Raw genomic sequence first — 19,795 nt, 5'->3', positions numbered from 1 at the left:
ATGAAAACACCAAGAAATTCTCTAGATTATGTTTCTCAATAACATGGAAAATGTTGCTTGCAAGGGGTTTTGTCCTCACAAACCGATGAAGAGCAATCTCCTCCAAAAGAAATGGCATTATCAAAATATCAAACTCAACATGAGAAATGAGCTCCATAAAGATGCCTTTATAGCTCTCCCAAGGAGTTTGAACCTCTTCACTTTTCCCTTTTAATTTAATAAAAGTCAGTTCTAATCTCCCATTGTGGCGTCTGAATATAAAAAGGCCCATTTATTTAATATAAAACATTTTTAATTTATAACTGGTGCCCTATAGTCCCTTTATTTAATAAATTAAAATAACCATAAAATTAAATCTATAATTCAACTTTATTAATTAATATGCTGAGATAGTCATCAAAATTGAATCCACTGACAATGCTAAAAATATTAACCCTGCCAGCTAGTTCAATCGGTGCATGGAAACGACATACTAAAAATAATAAGTATTGGAAATCTAACCCAAAATCACTTATGCTCAAAAGTATAAGAAAAAGGCATTATGCTCAAAAGATCAGTCGGAGCTCAACTACACATCAAATACTGCCAAACTGCCTTCAAAGTTTGTTAACCCTAACTCATTAGCCTGCAGGAACCAAACTGAATAGGCCAACAGTCCACCATACCAACTGGTTAGGAAGGAGACATTACAGGGGCATTCTTGTCATCCCGATTAATGGTACGATGAACAGGATTGCAAGGCATCCTGAGATGAGTGAGCTTTGCAGCTAACCAAGAGTGCTCGATCAAATCATTTCAGTTTTAGTATAGCTTCCCCAAATACTTTCAATTTTGCATCAAGAGTATTCTCTGGAAGTTAATCCTATTTACAGAGGCCATACCTCCTCCAAAGACCTGTCTTATTCTTTTTTATATCATTAAATACTTTATTTTAGAGATCTTCATCTAAACAATCCTAGAAAAATATTCCATAGCAATGGACAAGACTCCTTTGGATCTTTGGTGGGGTTGTAAAAAGGAGCACTCGCAGCATTCATGCATAAAACCATGGCCTAGTTGATGTACTAGAAATGGAGGATAGTTGAAGCAATCACTTGGACAAAGGTTTAGGTTATTTGATTTTCAACTGGAATTATTAATTATTAATTATTCACTTTTCCTTTTTAACAACTGACTTGAAAACTAAAATCATGTAAAATTTGTCAATGCAGGATTCTTTATCGTGTATGCATATATTATAATGAAATTCGGAAGCTTGAAGATGAAATTAAAAGAAGAAAAGATGACTAGTTGTCCAGATATCTTCTGTTGGCTCTTCGGAAGTGGTTATGTTATTGAGAAATTCACCATTTATCTTGTGAAGATATGAAAAATCATTTTCAAGTTTCTCTCTACGATGTGGTAAGCTTGCTCTGTATTAACACCATATTGTGCATATTGTGATCCCTTGGGCTTATGAAGTTATGAATTATATGGTTACTTTGGTATGATTCTCAGTTATAGTGCAAAGAATGTTATATTGCAAGGCCACTCCCATACTATGGAGAACTAAACTTTTCAATAATCATTTATTTTGAATGATGTCATATTTTTTTATTTGATCCATAAGGTTTATTTTGACAAAATACATAATTCATTGGTGACAGCTCTATGCTCTTAATTTCCTGAAGTTGTATGGTAGTTGATGTAACGTTTGCTACTGTTGATTGGGGTTCATTTGTTGTGACAAAATTTGAGACATTGAGGGTCATCTATAGTGCAAAATGAGCTTATTGATTTGACTCAAAGTTCTGTTTAAACATAAAATAATCATCAGAACAAGTCATAAAAAAATAGCAAATTCATTTCATGGCACAGGTGTAGAATATTTACATAGCTTAATGCTCATGGGATGGACTGACTATATTTCCTAAATGGCTAGCTCCATCACTTATGTACTTGAAATAATTTTTTTGGCTTCATTACATGCTATTCTTCGTATTCTGGGAATTAGTTTGAACTTTCATGGGAATCAAAATGGGCATGGAAGGTTTCTTAACCAGCTCCATCCCCAAATATTGTCTTGTCATTTATTGCACGTTAATCTTATAGATTACCGTCATAAGTGCCCTTAGAATTCAAATAAATTCAAAGATCTCATTTTCTGTGCTGCTCGTGGATTCATATTTGGGGCCTTTGATTAGTTATTCAAAAGGTAAGGGTAACTTTCCTCTCTATTAAAGATATGACCCATTCAGCATGTAACATTTGACTCATTCAAAGCTTTTAAATATCCTATTAGTTAATACCCGTTTATAATGCACAAATTGCTCTTACCATCCAAAATCCGGAAATAATTAGTTCTATCAGATGGTAGAATTATCACGAGAGCAATTGATTTGCATGTATTTATGAAAGACATTAATCTCCAATTATGTCAGTAGTATTTATAATTTAGGTGTGCCTTGAATGCAGAAGTGTTATAACTTTTTGTGAGCGAGAAAATTCTAGGGATCTCTCTTGCAGTTTTCTCAGTGGGGTCTTCAACAAATGGATGGAGGACACGTTTGAATTGTGTCCACTTCCAGAGAGAGCTTGTCCAGACATTCAGACGAGCTAGAATCAGCTTAACATAGCATCGATCTTAAATATTCTGGCGTGAACTCGTATTGGAGAATTGATTTTAGATTTTGTAAATTTTTGCATAATGTGTATCATGTACCATAAATTGACTAGCCAATGCCTCGATTTTGAATTAGCTTTATCTTCTTTCAAAAAAATATTATTGAGTTTTCCAATTAGTTGACTAGTTTTTAAACTAATTAATTAATTAATGTTTTCTAAGTATAGATGTATTATATGTAAAAAATAAATTTAGTATTTTTGAAGCATGAATGACGATGGAAGGACGTGTCAGCTCAAAATACGTGCAATTGCGTAAAGCTGTAAACAGAAAATAAAAGCAAATTTGTTATGCATGCAAACTAGTAAAATGTGTCAATTCAGTTTTAAATGAATGAATGATGTAATAAATGAAATTGAGGCATGAGTGCATTTCACGATTTTGAAAAAAAGTTTACATTCATCCAAAATCATAGTTATATCGATATAAAAGTCATATTACATTCAACAAGGACTTGATAGTTGTATAAATAATTTGAGATGGATAAGTAAAGCAAGCTTACAAAAAGTTATGCTGTGCCAGACTTGAAAACTAGCTAAAGAAGTGTACAAAGTAAAGGTAAGATACCATGCCTACACCCAAAAGAAGTACGAACCATCAGTTGCAACATCATTGGTCTCCCTTTCTTGATTGACTTTAGAGAGTCATGTGGCCCGGAGCTATTTTTGTGGAACATTTATTTTTTGGTAATTGTGATCGAACCTGCTAAATTGTCATCCTTGAAGGATTCCATACGAAGACTTGCAACCACAAGCAAATTAGTTTGTGAAGAGTCCTTATTTGAGCGCTTCAACTGCAAGGAGACAACCAAAAAAGGTCATAATTGTAGCATCCACGACAATGTGCTGATATTGCACCAAGAAGACTAACTTGTATTCTAATTAGTTGAATGATGTAAGCATCACCTTGCTATGGCAATTACATTAGTGCACTCAACATTGCAACCATGCGTATAGCACATTGCTCGTGCACCCTCCATGCAACATTGCCTATCCACAATGTGTTCATAATGCATCATTACACATGGTTGCACATGCTTGTGCTTAGTCTATGATCTTGTCTGTTACTAGCTAAATTATTTATATCGGGGCGAAGCACTATCTTCATGCCTATTTAAACACACATAATAGCTAACAAAGTGTGGTATATTTGGATTTGTTTATGAGAATTCAGATGAACATTGAAAATAGAGTATAATAGCTTGATGGATGTGTACCACAAGTTGTATTAGAGCATTCATCTATGTTATGTTCTAAATTGCTTATTTCCTATTTTCATGCATCTCCCTTGGTTCAATTTTGTGTGTTCCTCCTTCCCCTATGTTTTTATGAGGTTCCCAAATTCTTTGAGTTTGAAGGCATGCCCAATCTTCAAGTGTTTATTAGTTGCCGTAGTTTCAGATTTCTTCATTCATGCACACTTTCTTGTCTAAGTTCAACTTATCTTTAATCCCCATTGGACTTTCAAACATTCCCATCTCATCATGCATTTCCTTCTAGCTTAACTTTATACTTCTCAATGAGTCAGAAGTTGTACATCTCATCACCCCTTTCCTTCAAAACTTGCTCTTTTACCTTGCCTTGTTAGAGTTTTGAACTTGTCCTTATCATCATTCACTCGTGCCTAAACTCCAATCTTTGACGAGTGGCAAGAGTCATGAAGTATGTCTGAATCATGAACTCTAATATTCTCGTCTAAGAAGGTGACCTATGTTGCCATTATTGTGGTGGTTAGATTTCAAATCCCATGGGGCCTCTCACTAAGAGTACATTTGTTGATCACATAAAACACTTCACCATGCTTGTTGGGTGCACGTGCAATTTCAAGCACGATTTGGGGGAAAATGATGCTTGATAGGTATGGGTGTTCTTTGTTGCGTATCGATCATGAGATCTTGGTGTTCAATGTAGTCTTTGACATTCTTTTTGTGGGAGGAGTCTAAATAGAAGAATTATTATAAAAATATTCAAAAACCTAATTGATAAGTAATGTGTGTACATGCCAATGTTTGATGACAAGAGCCTACAAATTTGTTGGTACTCAAAGGAAAAAACCTTGAAGATCTTATTCGTCAAAGGATGAAAATCCTCTTGGCCAAAGGAACGATCTCACCAAATGGTCATATTGGAGCTTACTTGGTGCTGCATCTTAGCTTCATTGTGTCTATGTGATTTTCAGTAAGATATTAAATCTTGATATACTGTTACAACTTTATGTTAATATTGTAGTGTTGTTGTGGACTAAGTAGCGTAGTTACAATTTATTATTGCCATTGGCCAACCATTATTATTTTCATTTTAGCTATTGTATTCAAATTTGTTATTGTTGTTGTAACAACATACTATAATGAATCTCAACTTTTTTAATATATGAAAGACTTTGTATTTGATTTTACATCCTTGGGAATCTAATTTGCTATTTGGGTATTTGATATATGTGTGTATGTGAAGAATGATTCTAGGTCTTTTTGAATCTTATTAAAATCCAAAATCTGAAATCAATATAGACCCGTAATGTTTGGGTGTCAATGAATGCAAGGTAATGTTTACAATCTAAGATTATTAGTTTTGGGTAAATATCAGGGACATCAAAATATGACAAAATTCCATACAATTTGTTCTCTTGTGACATCACAATCTTTTAGAGTTCAAGTGAATATAGACATCCCTACATTCGAGGGCAAAATTGATGCTTTACTAGTTGGATATTTGGAATCAACAACTTGAAGCATAATTTTTATCCACAATTTCATAATTCTAAGAGGATTGCCTTTGTAGTGCTAATAATTCTCATTTTAATGTCCCTTTTGTGACAAGCACTCAATGTCTAGTGCAATAGGAATTACTACCAACTTTTGGCATAGGATTTTTGTTTATGCTTTATAGGAGGAAGTTTACCCCATTAGACATTAATAATGAGGACATATTTATTAAGTTCTAGTAGTTGTGCTAGCATAAGGAGCACTTAGTGATATGATACACCTATGAATGTCATGATTACTCTTGTTTTCTCAAGAACCTTCTTGAGAACCAACTTTTATATACAATAAGATGTAATTCTTATCTCTAGATTCCTTGAGACAAACATTTTGCAATGCATCCAAGAATGAGGCCAATTTCCTTGGTGCAAGATCAAGCTTGCACAAGAAACTAGCTACAAGCTTTTTGGGCAAAAGGTGACTTCTCCTTTGCAAAAGGAGTTGCAACACTCTAAACTAGCCACACCAAGCCTTATGACATATTCATCATTCACACTAGATAGGAGTAAGGGTAAGAAATTGCAACAAGGTGATATTGTGCCATCATCATTGCACTGACTCCCATATTGACACTAAATGTTGTACCCAATAGTTTTTGTTTGCACAAGCCAAATTGGATTTTAATGAAGTTGAGGACATCGTTAGAATTTAGTGTCTTAAAATTAGTGTTGAGATCTCTAATACTTCAAAGAAATGCAAGTGCCTCTTCCACATGAAGGTTGGTTCAATGGACTTATCCACATCATCATTGATGACGATCAAGAAAACATCACACATAGTGCAGTCAAGCGCTAGGGTCTTTCCACTATCACACCAAACCCCTATTATTGATAATTATTTAGGCAAATAGACAACAAACCTTCAAGTATTCAATCAAATCTATGTAGGACATTGTTACTTCACTTGTGTCATCGTGTCGTTAGTAGACTATGACAATCTATTTGGAAGATTATGTGTATGATTGGAATGACATATGCCATTTCAATAAATAACAATGGATAATACGTGTTGGCAACTAGTATTTCAACCTCCATATGAGTTAACATTATTAGCCAAATTAGCTTTGGTCTTTGCTAAATAATGTTGTAGGATCATTACCCATTACAAAAAAATGTCCTCATGGTTCCTACATAGGCACTTTTGAAAACAAGCACATAATTACTAGCAACACACTTAATGTACCAACAATAGTTGCTTAAAAAGGTACTTCCATTATATCAAAATGTTTGAGGAACACAAAGGTCTTCCCTTAAATGCCCTATTGCAATAGTTCTCTATACCATAAATCTATTTGGGAGGATGAAGTTTAGCACCAAATCGAAGAGCTATTTGATCAAGGCAAGGTACAACTTAGCTCTTTTGCATGTGGCAAGTTGATAACTCATTTGCATATGTCATGTTGATAGTTCTTTTGTCTAAAGGGGATGGTAAAACGATGCCTCTACATTGACTACCAAGCACTCAATATATCATGATGAAAAACATGTCCTTTTGCCACATATCAACCTTAATTTGAGATATCATTCAATACTAGTTCTAACGAAAGATGTTTGGAAGCCAACTTCAAAAACTTGAGAGAAATTGTATGAATGGATGGTTAAATGTTTTGGCTTAACCAATGTGTCAACAACATTTATTCACTTGATGACCAACATCTTGCAACCCTTTGCCAACTCCTTTTTCATCATCTACTTTGATGACATCCTCATCCTTAATAGGACCCTAGAGAAGGACTTGGAGTATGTGTGAGATGTATTGGATACACTAAACTAACCCAAGCTACATTCCAACCTTGACAAATACATTTTTGGCATCACAAGCTACATCATTGACCACTCTAGTAATAATGTAGACTAAAACAAATTAATATTTAGGATTGGTCAACATTGCATAGTTTTCCTAATTTGTAGAATTTCATATATTTTACAACATCTTTCACATTTTGTGGACACTCAAGTAGACCATGTGTGCTAAGACACCATTCTCATGGACACTTATGCTACGATACACCTTCATAGAGCTCAAGAAATGCCTATGCACAATGCATGTTTCAATTGTGACCCCTTTGAAGTTCAAATTGATTCATTTGACTATGCATTTAATGCTATACTCACATGATACTTGTTGGCTTATCATTTTGAGACTTCTAGTGACATTGTCCAATGCTACACCACCATGAAAATAAGTTGTATGGCATTATAGAAGCTACCAAGTAAAGACACCACTACATCCTAGGTGATGAGATTATCACTCACTTTGATCACAAGTTTCTTCCATTTTTGCATACATAGAGTGAGTTGGAGAGTGACACCACATGATGTGGATGAAATAGGTCTGCAAGCATAAGAAAGGGAAATACTTCCATGACTCATTGATGTAACATGACCACAACTATAATTTGGAGACCTCTACCCAATAGACACAAGACTTCACACAAACCTACACTACATTAGCACACAGTGAATAGGTTGGTGAATTGTATTTGTTTGATAATCTTCTTTACAAGCTTGGACATCTGTAGGTTCCAAATGCCAGGGCATGCAAGAGGATCATTTGGGAGTTCCATCATGCCAAAACACCTAAAGAATTAAAGTGTTATGAAGACGTTGACAATTCTTCAACAATATTTTTGTTTGGCCTTATACACACACAAGCATTGAACATCACATCAAGTCCCACATTTGTTGCAAGCAACATCAGTAATCTTGAAAATGTTAAATAGGGCTACACACTCTTTTACTATTATTAAGACCTTGGAAATCAATCAACATGGTTTTTTATTAAATTTTTTTTTTATTATTGTACTTAATGGCAAAAAAACCTTTATATGTTTTGCATGTTTATATACCCCTTTTTGCAAGTTCAAAGAATATGTCATTTCAGGAACACATATGACATTGGGAGTTAATAAACATGAAGTTTTTGTTCACAAAATAAATTTGGTTTTTGTAATTTATGGCAAAAAAGCCTTGGTACATTTGCATATTTGTATTCTCCTTCATGTAAGTTAAAAAAATGTCATTTCAAGCACATATGCAAAAGATATGACTTAAAAAAAGGATAAGACAAGCATTTGAAAGAAGTGGATGTCCCACTTTGTCTTTTTCTTGGTATATCTTTTCACTTTTCAATGAAAAAAGAATTGGACAATTTATTCACAAATATACAACGTATATATAGAGGATTACATGACGATGTTCTTAAGAAAAACAAACCATTTAACTGAAGCTAGAAAACTAACTATGTCTTCTAATAAAAGAAGCATTACAAAAAACAATAAATAAATAAACTAAATGACTATTAATAAAATGACTAAAAATAACTGACTAAATATATTCTAATACCCTCCCTTAATGGTCATTCTATCAACTACACAAGTTGCCCCTAAATTTGATAAACTTCTGTGGATTGAGAGACTTGGTGAGAATATATGTAGTCTGGTCCTCATATGGAATATATTGCAAGATCATTGATCCATCGTCGACATGCTTGCAGATGAAATGACAATGAATCTCTACATGCTCGGTTAACTCATGAAAGACTGGGTTTTTGACTAATTTCAAAATCCCTTGATTATCAGAGAACAAGGGAGTAGGTCTTGTTTGAGGCATTTGCATGTCTGCAAGCATCCTTCGAAGCCAAATTGCCTCACAAGCTACTTTAACAGCTCCCTGATACTCAACTTCGGTTAAGGAAAGAACTACTACCTGCTACTTCTTACTAGTCCATGTGACCACACCTTTGCCCAAACTGAAAACATACCCAGAAGTAGACTCTTAGTCATCAACACAACCTACCCAATCTGAATTGTAAAACCAACCAACTTGGGATCATTACTTGTATTGTATAGAATGCCAAAATCAAAAGTACCTTTCACACATCTCAGCACACATTTTCTTGCAACCCAGTGTTTAGTTGTTGGGGTTGTCATGAAGTAAGAAATCTAGCTTACAACATAAATTAGGTGGGGTCTACTAGTAGTGAGATATATTAGGTTGCCCACTAGTTGCCTGAATGAAGTTTCATCCACCAAAGGTGAATCCAATTTGGTTGATAGTTTCAGCCCTTTCTCCATAGGTGTAGATGTAGGTTTGCAATTGTGCATCCAAAATTTATCCAACAGACTCTTGGCATACTTTGATTGAGAAATGAGAATGTGGCTATATGTCTGCCAAACCTCTACATTGAGACAATAATGGAGATGTCAAAAATTTGTCATATCAAAATTTTGGTACAAATTCTATTTGACCTAGTCCATCAAATGTGTTGCACTACCAGTAATGATCAGATCATCATCATAGATGGAAAGAGGAAGAATATCACCACCAGTATGCTTGACATACCAATTGGGATTGAAAGGACTCCTCTGAAAGCCTTGACTAAGTAAGTACTTATCAATTTTTAGATACCATGCATGAGGGCCTTGCTTGAGGCCATAGAGTGCTTTCACTAGTTTGCATACCTGGTGTTCCTTATCGATAACCTTGAAACCTGGAGGTTGCATCATATAGACTTCTTCCTACAAATCATCATTGAGGAAAACATTCTTGACATCCATTTGACGAACTTTCCATCCAAACTGGGCTGAAATAGCCGAGGACAAGCCAAATGGTGCTCATCTTGGCTGTGGGAACAAATATTTCCTCATAGTCAATGTCGTCCTTTTGTGAAAACCCTTTTGCTACTAACCAAGCCTTGTACTTATCAAGGGTGCCATCTACCTTATAGTCAACTTTATACACCCATTTGCAACCAATGGGCTTCTTCTGTGGTGGAAGATCAAACAGGACCCAGGTGTTGTTCTTCAAAAGACAATTATATTCAGCTACCATAGCCTGTTCGCACTCAGGTACACCTTTAGCCTCTAAATATGTTTGAGGCTCATAAATACGGTGAATGTTGGCCATAAGAGCATAATTAATTGTGTTATGCTTTCTCTTACCTCTAACTGATCTACCCTCATGCAATTCATCGTCATGAAGATCACCAACGGTTTTGGCCCACCACTTAGGCCGAAGAGTAGAAGTACCAACATTTGTTGTAGGAGGAACAACATCACTTAGGATATCTAGAGGAAACTCATCTGGATGGGGATCCTGAGGTAATGTCATGCCTGGGAGACTTCACAACTACAGAGTCATCTGAATCCCTCCCATCAGGTGAAGCTAATGCAAGGCGAATACCCATATTTGTAGCCTTTGGAGGTTGATCCTCAGGGCTCAAAAGAAAACAAGAAGGCTGAAAAGGCCCTTATTCTTCATCAAATACCACATCTCGACTAAATATGAGATGATCAATGTCAACATGAATCAACTGATAAGCCTTGTGAGTGTCACTATAGCTTGTGAAGATCAATTTTTGGCCCTTGGAATCCGACTTCTTGTGCTTGGCATTTGGAATCCAAACATATGCAGTAGAGCTAAAAAACTTCAGATGACTAATTTTCGGGTCATCTCCTTAACGACCTATGTAGGAGACTGGTTCAAAAGATAAACTACAGTGTAGATTGCTTCCATCCAGAATTTCTTTTGAACATTTCTTTGCTCCAACATAAACCAAGCTATCTCAGTGACTATACGATTCTTGTGCTCAACAACATCGTTCTTCTAAGGAATGTAAGGCATGGTAAGCTGACGCTTAATGCCATGTGATGCACATAAGTTGGAGAAATCAGTAGAACAAAATTCCCAGCCATTGTTGGATTGAAGAGTGACTATCTGATAGTCAGACTCTTTTTCCACTAAGGCTTAAAACTTCTGAAACATGCTGAACAAATTTGATTTGTGCTTGAGAAAATATAACCACATTTTCCTACTAATATCATCAACAAACAATAAAAATACCTGCATCCAATTTCTGATGGAGTGTTCATCGAGCCACAGGTATTTGCATGAACCAATTGCAAGACCTTGGATGCTCTCCAAGCGTCACCATTTGAAAATGGAGTTAGATGTTGCTTTCTAGCTTGATAAGCTTCACAAACTCCATTATTCCGAGTTTGAATATCAGGTAATCCAACAAATAGACCCTCCGAAACTAACTGAGAGAGATTAAATATTTTGGTGCCCATGTCGATGATGTCGAAGAATACTGGTGGAATTACTTTTGGCTACTAAGGCATGCACCTAAGAACCACCAGAATCGAATAGAAAGACTATGATCCTCAATGCCAACAACAATTGTAGTACGAGTCTCTCTATCAACAATGATGCACTTGTGTGCACTAAAGATGACATCCAACTGAGGAGAATGATGCATAATCTAACTGACTGATAGTAGATTTGCCTCCTCTAAAGATCACTTTATCAGTGAAAGGCATATGCTTTGTAAACCAATCCTGATGTTGTGTGAAATGCTAAGAGGCACCAAAGTCAATGTATCAGGCAGATGAATTCTCTTGATCGGATGGGTGTGTGGCCACTAACGCATAGAAGGCATACTCCTTCTGATAAGAATCTGTAGCAGCTTGGGCCTTTTGCTTAGACCCTCCCTGTCGAGATTGCTTGGACACCATCTACTTCTAACAATCTTTCTTCATGTGGCCAAACTTGTGATAGTAGTTGCATTGGACACTTTTCTTCGTGGCAGACCCATGAGATTTACCTTGTGTTTTTTGTTGGGAGGACTAAGGTTTACTCTTATTTTTATCCAAGGCTTTAGCTATGAAGGCTTGTTCAGTGGAGGACGAACTAGCACTGTTTCCAAAATGTTTCTTCCATCTATCCTATTGCAGAAGCTTGTCGCGGAGATCAGGAAACTTCAAATCAACACTAGTAGACGTGAAATTGAGCGAGCTTTTCAACGTGATCACTACCATATCCTCTTCCTCCATGTTGCAGCCAATAGCCTCCGGTTGGCCACGAATGTCCTTGATGTTTGTGAGATGTGCATGGAGAGATGTCTTCTCATCTAGCATGATAGAAAACAACATATTCTTCAGAAAGAAATCTCGACTCTTGTCAAACATTTCATGAAGATCCTAGATCTCTTTAACTATTTTTTTGAATGACAACTAAGGGAGTTGATCATCTATGACAAATAATTAGTAGTTTTGCCCAAAACAACCTGATCAAGGCAATGGTACTAAAAATTGGTCATCATTTGTTGTTTCTAGGTGTTGTAGTTGCGATCATTGAAATAATGAATGTGCTCCAACACGATGTTGGTCAAAGAGGCCATCATAGAAACAAAGGTCAACCTTGTGAATGCACTAAAAATGAGGCAAAAGAATTTGATTAAAAAATTAGAACATAAACAATTGACACAAATATCGAGACACATAATACCTCGACACATAATTTAAGACATGAATCCCAATACACAAAATTTTAAGTTTGTTGAAGATCCAATTGTTTTTGCAAACCCTAGGTCACAAAAAAATTTTTTAGTTATAGATCCCAAAAAATAATTGCAGAAAAATAACCTTTGATTTTTCTGAAAAACAATCAAAAGAAAAAAAATCTGCATAAATTCTGTAGGTGTCACCACAAACCCTAGCTGTAGGCAAAGAACAAAATCTGCAAGTTTTGAATTAATATAAACCCATTAAAAAAACACAAATTGTGAAACCCTAGTTGGCAATGTCACAAATTGAAAATATTGCGGGTTGTTGCAAAGACAAACCCACAAAAAATAGATGCATGGTCATAAAAGAGATAGACACAAGTTGCAAAAATCGTGGGTTAAAAAAAACGTCGTTAGAAGACACACGTGATCAAATTCACGTTGCAAGAAGGAAAATAGTCAGTGGCTCAAGCAAACACATCCGAAAAAAGATCATGCCACTCAGAAAATGCAAAACAAAAAAATTTGTTGACAAAAATCCATGAAACACAAAGAACGTGGGCTCAGAAAAAAAAAATGCGAGTGCAATTAAAAAAACGTGCTACCCAAGCAGAAAAGTTGCATTGAAAAGCAAAGAAAAGGCAAAAACAAAGCACAACCAGGATTGTAGAAAACCCTAGCTCGCAATCTTCTCCTTGAGTAGAAAATTAACTCACCCAAAAACCCTGGTAAATCTTAGACTCAAAAAATTCGAAGATCCCAAGCTCTAATACCATGAAAAAATAATTGGATGATTTATTCATGAATATACAATGTGTATATAGAGGATTACAAGACAATGTTCTTAAAAAGAACAAACTGTTTAACTGAAGCTAAAAAGCTAAGTACATCTTCTAATAAAAGAAGCATTACAAAAAAGAATAAATAAATAAACTAAATGAGCTAAATGACCATTAATAGAACGACTAAAAATAGCTGATGAAATATATTCTAATATTCAAGAGGAGAACATTCTACTTTGTATTTCTTGTCAATAAGTGGTGAAAAGTAACAAAAGGGAGATAAAAGCTTACACTCTTCCATACACACACAGAGTCTAGGAAATAAAAACACATGACATTTTGTCTCCCTTTCAAAAATGGAACCGTAAACTTCTCCCTTTTGTTACTTTTTACCTCTTGTTGATAAAAACATAAAGTGAGGATCATTTGGGATCATTAGGTTCCAAAAGGTAGGTCATGCAAGAGGATCATTATGCCAAAACACCTAAACACTTTAAGTGTTATGAAGACGTTGACAATTCTTCAACAATATTTCTTTTGGCCTCATATGCATACAAGCATTGGACATCACATCTGTGTAGGGGAAAAAGCGAGACTAGGTTAACATGCCCTAATCCTACCTTTTGACACACATTATGGAATACGAAAGAGCCTAGAGGTATCACACAATTGGCTACTTCTTCTTGTGAAAGAGAGAGCCATGGGCTACCTATTAGGATTTCTATTCCTTTGTTGAAATTGGAAGATCAAATGATGCAAGTTCAAACCCTAATCCCAAAATGCAAGTATGAACTAATAACAAGATTGCAGAATTGAGATTAAACAATGAACAACTGTAAACACAAGGACAAAACAAGAATGCAGATGCGTACCCAGAGTCAAAATCTGATTGAAAATGTTCGGGACGGGGGCGCGAGCGCCACTGTCCTGATTCTGTCCTGAAAACTGCACCTGAAACTGCTGTTTTGCACTCTGGAAAACTGCTGGAAATGTCGAAAAACACTGTCTGTCAGGAGGACCAGGGCGCCCAGTGCCTCTGTCCCAGGGACCAGGGCGCCCAGCGCCCCTGTCTTGGCAGGACCAGGGCGCCCAGCGCCCCTGTCCAGGTCTTTTGCTCTGCAGTTTGATGTGGAGTGCTGTCTCGACCTGCTCTTTCCGGATCTGTCACCTGCGGCGTCGTCCGAGTCCCAAAACCTGCACTTATATCTGAAAAGGGTATGGGCGGCTATATAGGTTTTTGCCTTAGTCAAACCCCCGCTTCGGTGATTTCCACCTCCACGAATAGCCAAGTTGTATTGTAAAATGTATTGTGTGTGCAGAGCTAGTGTGTGTGCAAGGTCCTAAAATGCAAGAAAGCAAACTAGAGCAACCTAGAAAGTAAACCCTAATTGCTTGTAAATGACGATATAAATGCTCTAAATCAAGATGCAAAGTGATCTAAAGCATGAATAAAGGATATATTGAAGCTTATGCAAAGACATGAAAACAACATGAAATCATACCCAACCCTCAAGGGAGGAGTACAAGCCAATCTTCAGTCGGTAATTTCCTATTGTTCTTCAATGTCTTCCAAGCCCTAAGTGGATGAATGAAGTTGATAAATGCTTGATAGAAGGATTTTGAATGTTGTTGAAGTCTTCAAAGATCTGCTCTTTCGCTGCATATGAGGTTCCTGAAAACAAAAATCGGATCCTTTCAAATGAAGAAAGAGAGCTCTTATGTAGGAAACCCTAGATCGTAATTTCATCTTTTGGTCGACCTAGAGATTGAATTTCCCGCCAATTTCTTGGGGTTAAGCTTTATTTTGTGATTGGATTGTGCTCCTAAAATTTCGGGAAAAATGTCCAGAACCACGTGCACTCCGGGCGCCACGGTCCTGACAACTTTTCACCAAATTTTCAGGGCCGTCGGATATGATGATTTTAGAGAGAATCCCGAAGTTACAGGTGATTTCGAGATGTTTTGACCCCCGAAACCAAGCCCCCAAGTTCGAAATAGGACTTAATTAGGGTTTTTGATTGAATGATGTATTGGAGGAATAAGATGAAAAGGGAACACTTTAACGAAAGGGCCCAACTTTATGATGTAGAGGACGATGAAATAGGACCTTAGACCTAATTAATTTGATTAATTAAGTGCTAAAGGAGAGATGCAATGCAAAATGTAAAATGCACTAAGGCGGGTGCTAAACTAGGTGTGAAATTGTACCACCCTAGCAAGTGCGTACAATTTATGACGCTACAACATCAAGTCCCACATTTCTTATCACTAATCTTGAAAATGGTAAGCTAGGGCTATACACTCTTTTATTATAATTATGACTTTGGAAATCAATCAACATGGTTTTTTTATTAAAAAAATAAATTTAGTTTTGTACTTTATGACAAAAAACCTTAATATTTTTTGCATATTTATATTCCACTTTATGCAAGTTCAAATAATATGTCATTTGAAGCACGCATATGACCTCGAGAATTAATAAACATGGATTTTTTGTTCAAAAAATATTTGGTTTTTGTAGTTTATGACAAAAGAGCCTCAATACGTTTGCATATTTGTATTCCCCTATATGCAAGTTCAAAAAATGTCATTTCAAGCACATATGCAAAAGATATGGCTTAAAAAAAAGGATAAGATAAGCATTTGAAAGAAGTGGATTCCCCACTTTGTCTTTTTCTTGTATTATATTTTTGACACTTTTTAAGAGAAGATGAATTTTTGACACTTTTTAAGAGAAGAACATTCATCTTTGTATTTGCTATCAACAAGAGGCAAAAAGTAACAAAAGAGATATAAAAGTTTACACTTCAAGTTTGGAAAGGGAGACAAAATGTCATGCATTTTTATTTCCTAAGACTTTGTCTGTGTGTGTGTGTTATGTATGTATGCATGTATGTATATACACATACACAAATACATATAACACAGACACACACGTGCATATATGTATACATATATATGTATGTATGTATGTATGTATACATATATGTGTGTGTGTGTATACATATATGTGTGTGTGTGTATACATATATGTGTGTGTGTGTATACATATATGTGTGTGTGTGTGTGTGTGTGTGTATACATATACATATACATATGTGGAGTTTGTAGATCTTGGGAGTTATTTGTAAGAATTGTTCTTATACACACACACATGTATATATGTATGTATGAATACATACATAAAAAAATTAGCAACTAAACTGGACGGAGTTTGTAGAATCTTGGGAGCTATTGTCAACATTGTTCTTATTTACACACATACATACTTTCATATATAAATACGTACATACACACATACACTCACACACTCATTTATGCACACACACACATGCGCGCGCGCACACACACACATACATACATACACACATACACACATACATACATACACATATATACACATATAGGCACACATACAAACACACATACACACACACATGCATGTATACATAAGTACATACATACATACATACACATGTACATGCATACATACATCTCGAAATGACTTTTGTACAACCAAAATGCTCAAAATAGCTACCAAGACTCTACAAACTCCATCCATGCTTAAATATTGGTTTAAGCATGGATGGAGTTTGTAGTGTCTTGGGAGCTTTTTGTTAGCATTGTTCTTGTGGGTTGTATTAATTCGGTCCACTTCAGTGTGTGACTCAAGTTTTTACCTAGGAATTTTTTTCATGTTTTATTGAAGAATTAGCCAATTTAATTACTTTCATAATTTTATTCCCTCTATATTCCATAAGCTTGAGACTAATTTGAAGTATATCCTTGATAGTATATGGGTCAAGTGGTATTATAATTCTGAATTTTGTTGTGGTGAATTTCTAGGTACACAATATAAAGAAAATGGAGAAGTTCATTGGCCAACTAAGAGATTTTTTTTTTCAAGAGAACCAAGAGCATATATAGGTGTGCATCAAAGCCTTGATCAGGAAATAGGGATCCTCAAACTAGAGGCTATCATTGCCAAGTTATCTTAATGAGTGGAAACTACAATGTGTTGAATGGAGACTAATAGAAAAAATATGTTCATTGGAGAGCAAGGGGATAACACTCTTTAAATTAAAAAAGGGTAAATTTTCTAAGCAAGTCTTAATGTGAAGGCAAGACAAGAAATTGAGATCCCAAATTTTTAAGGAGATGAAGATCTATTGGAATAATGGATAGAGAAAATGGAGGTATATATTAGCTTTCGTTCTCTTAATTTGGAAGAATTTTTTTCCATAAGAAGTTATAACTAGCAAGTAATGTTTTGAATTAGTTTGAAAATCTCTTGATTTCGTTGGTTGTTGGAAAATGTGCTCATATAAAAATTAGGGTAATCTTCAAAAATTGTTTAGGCAAAAAATTAACTTTATATGCCATATAGGGGATAAATATATGGAGGTAGAGGGAATAGAGGGGAGAGATATACAAAGGTAGAGGGAGTGAGTGCCCATATTCCTTCATAATCCTCAAAGATGAAGGAGATATAATCAAAGCTTGCTACATATTCTGGCCATTTTAGGAAAGATGGTAACAAAAAATTCTTTTGTTGAAATTTTTCATTCACAGAAAAACCTTCACAATAAGAAGAGTAAGAAATCTTTCATGCCTATTTTAAGGAAAAAAGGTTAAAGAGGTAGATTGCACTTCAAGTTTAGATTCTAATTTTGTTGTGCCACTGTTAAATATTTTTCTTCTTCATGATCAAGCAATATATTTGTCAATTATGTCAATAGTTGGAGACAAAGGTGTGGTAAGGTTTGGTTCATAGTTTTTCGTTGTGTAACATTAGATGACATAGATGTTATCAATTGAGGAAAGTTTCATCCATCTTTCATTATGTTCCTAGCTTTTAGAGACTAAAAGCACCCTCATTAGGAAGGTGTGATAAGAAAATTGGATATAGTTTTTGTATGTTTTTGTAGAAAACAATTAAAATGTTTGCACATTTATATTCCTATTTAAATAGGACAAGGCCCCCCATCAAGTATCAAGGGCTCTAGATGGATCTTGTATTAGATCATGATTATAGATCAATATGGAGTAATGTCTAGATCATGATGTCTCAAGTTATTATTTGAGTTCAATAAAATTGCCTAACTATGCAAGTGTTGTTGATAAAGATGGACTAATTGAAGTTTAAGGGTGGTGCTTTACTTTATGGGATTTAATAAGCGATTGGTAACATGCATGTAAATACCATCAAGGTAAGAGAATTGAGTCCAGTTGTTGAAGTTTTGTACTCCCGAGTGCTCTAACATCCTAATGATGGATCACAAAGTGTGATCCAAAATTTTGATGCAAAAAAAGATACACATAATCGAATAAAAAAATAATAGAAAGGAAAATAAGAAAGCCTAGATTGTTGGTATAAATGGCTTGATGAAAATTCAAGACAACTCGTCTAAGGAAAAGGACAAGATTGTTGAGGAATTTCATTAAAACCAAGGTACCTTAGATAATCCATGTGTAGAAAGAAACATGATGGTGATTGGAGAAGAAAGGAGACAAGCCAATTGGTAAACTAAGAAATTTTGAGGAAGAGGCAAAATTACTAAGGCACACCTTTAAAAGGAGGCCTAATTGAACGAACTTGAGAGTTTGCATGGCCTAGAAAAATATAAGGAATGTCATAATTTCATTGATACAAGATTACAAATGACTATTTTGATTTTTTTGATACCAATTGAATAGACTAATAATACTGCGGGATCTCAAAAATTACAATAAGTAATAAGAGGGGGCAATGGGTAGTGACTACTAAGCCTAAATAAAGAAAAAACAAATTTGGGAAGAACGAGATTGTCAAGGAGGGGGAGTTGAAGAATCTATGATAAAATATATGCTTGCATCTATCCTAATAATGATAAACTTGTGATCATGTTTACTTTTGTGATGTGTGTGAATGTACTATGTTGGTGCTAGATGAGTCTAGCTATGATAATCAAAAGGCCTATGTGTGATTGAATATTTAAATGGATCTTTAGGATGATGAAAGTTTGTATGAATTTTTGAGTAAATAAGTGTTGAGGACAATATTTGAGCATGTGTTGATTGAGAAATAGGGACAAGCTCATCATTTAATTTGATAGGGTGAAAGAGGTGAGAAAATGAGAAGGTAGTCACAGATGAATGTTTTTGATTTAAGGATTAAATAGTTTTTGAAGGGACCTGGAACCCTATATACACAACACTACTGTAAGGATACTCACAACCAACCAACAAACAATAATAAGTAAAAAATTTAAAACACACTAGTGAAAAAGTTAGCAACTCAGGATAGCAAAAACCAAGAAGTAGACCCAC

At 35.3% G+C, this 19,795-nt stretch overlaps 1 protein-coding gene across 1 annotated transcript in view; it reads left to right on the top strand.

Moving 5' to 3' along the window:
- Nucleotides 1-1,586, top strand: part of LOC131034253 (uncharacterized) — a 50,586-nt gene extending 49,000 nt beyond the window's left edge. Inside the window, exon 3 of the mRNA XM_057965682.2 lies at nucleotides 1,212-1,586. Within this exon, the coding sequence (XP_057821665.1) occupies nucleotides 1,212-1,290 (79 nt within the window). The 3' untranslated portion in view covers nucleotides 1,291-1,586. The remainder of the gene's footprint in view (nucleotides 1-1,211) is intronic.
- The last annotated feature ends 18,209 nt before the right edge of the window (nucleotides 1,587-19,795 follow it).

The sequence above is a fragment of the Cryptomeria japonica genome, chromosome 3 (assembly GCF_030272615.1).
Source record: "Cryptomeria japonica chromosome 3, Sugi_1.0, whole genome shotgun sequence".
NCBI classification, from domain to species: Eukaryota; Viridiplantae; Streptophyta; class Pinopsida; order Cupressales; family Cupressaceae; genus Cryptomeria; species Cryptomeria japonica.
Note: the sequence above shows the minus strand (reverse complement) of the source record. Positions and strands in the feature narration are given on the sequence as shown.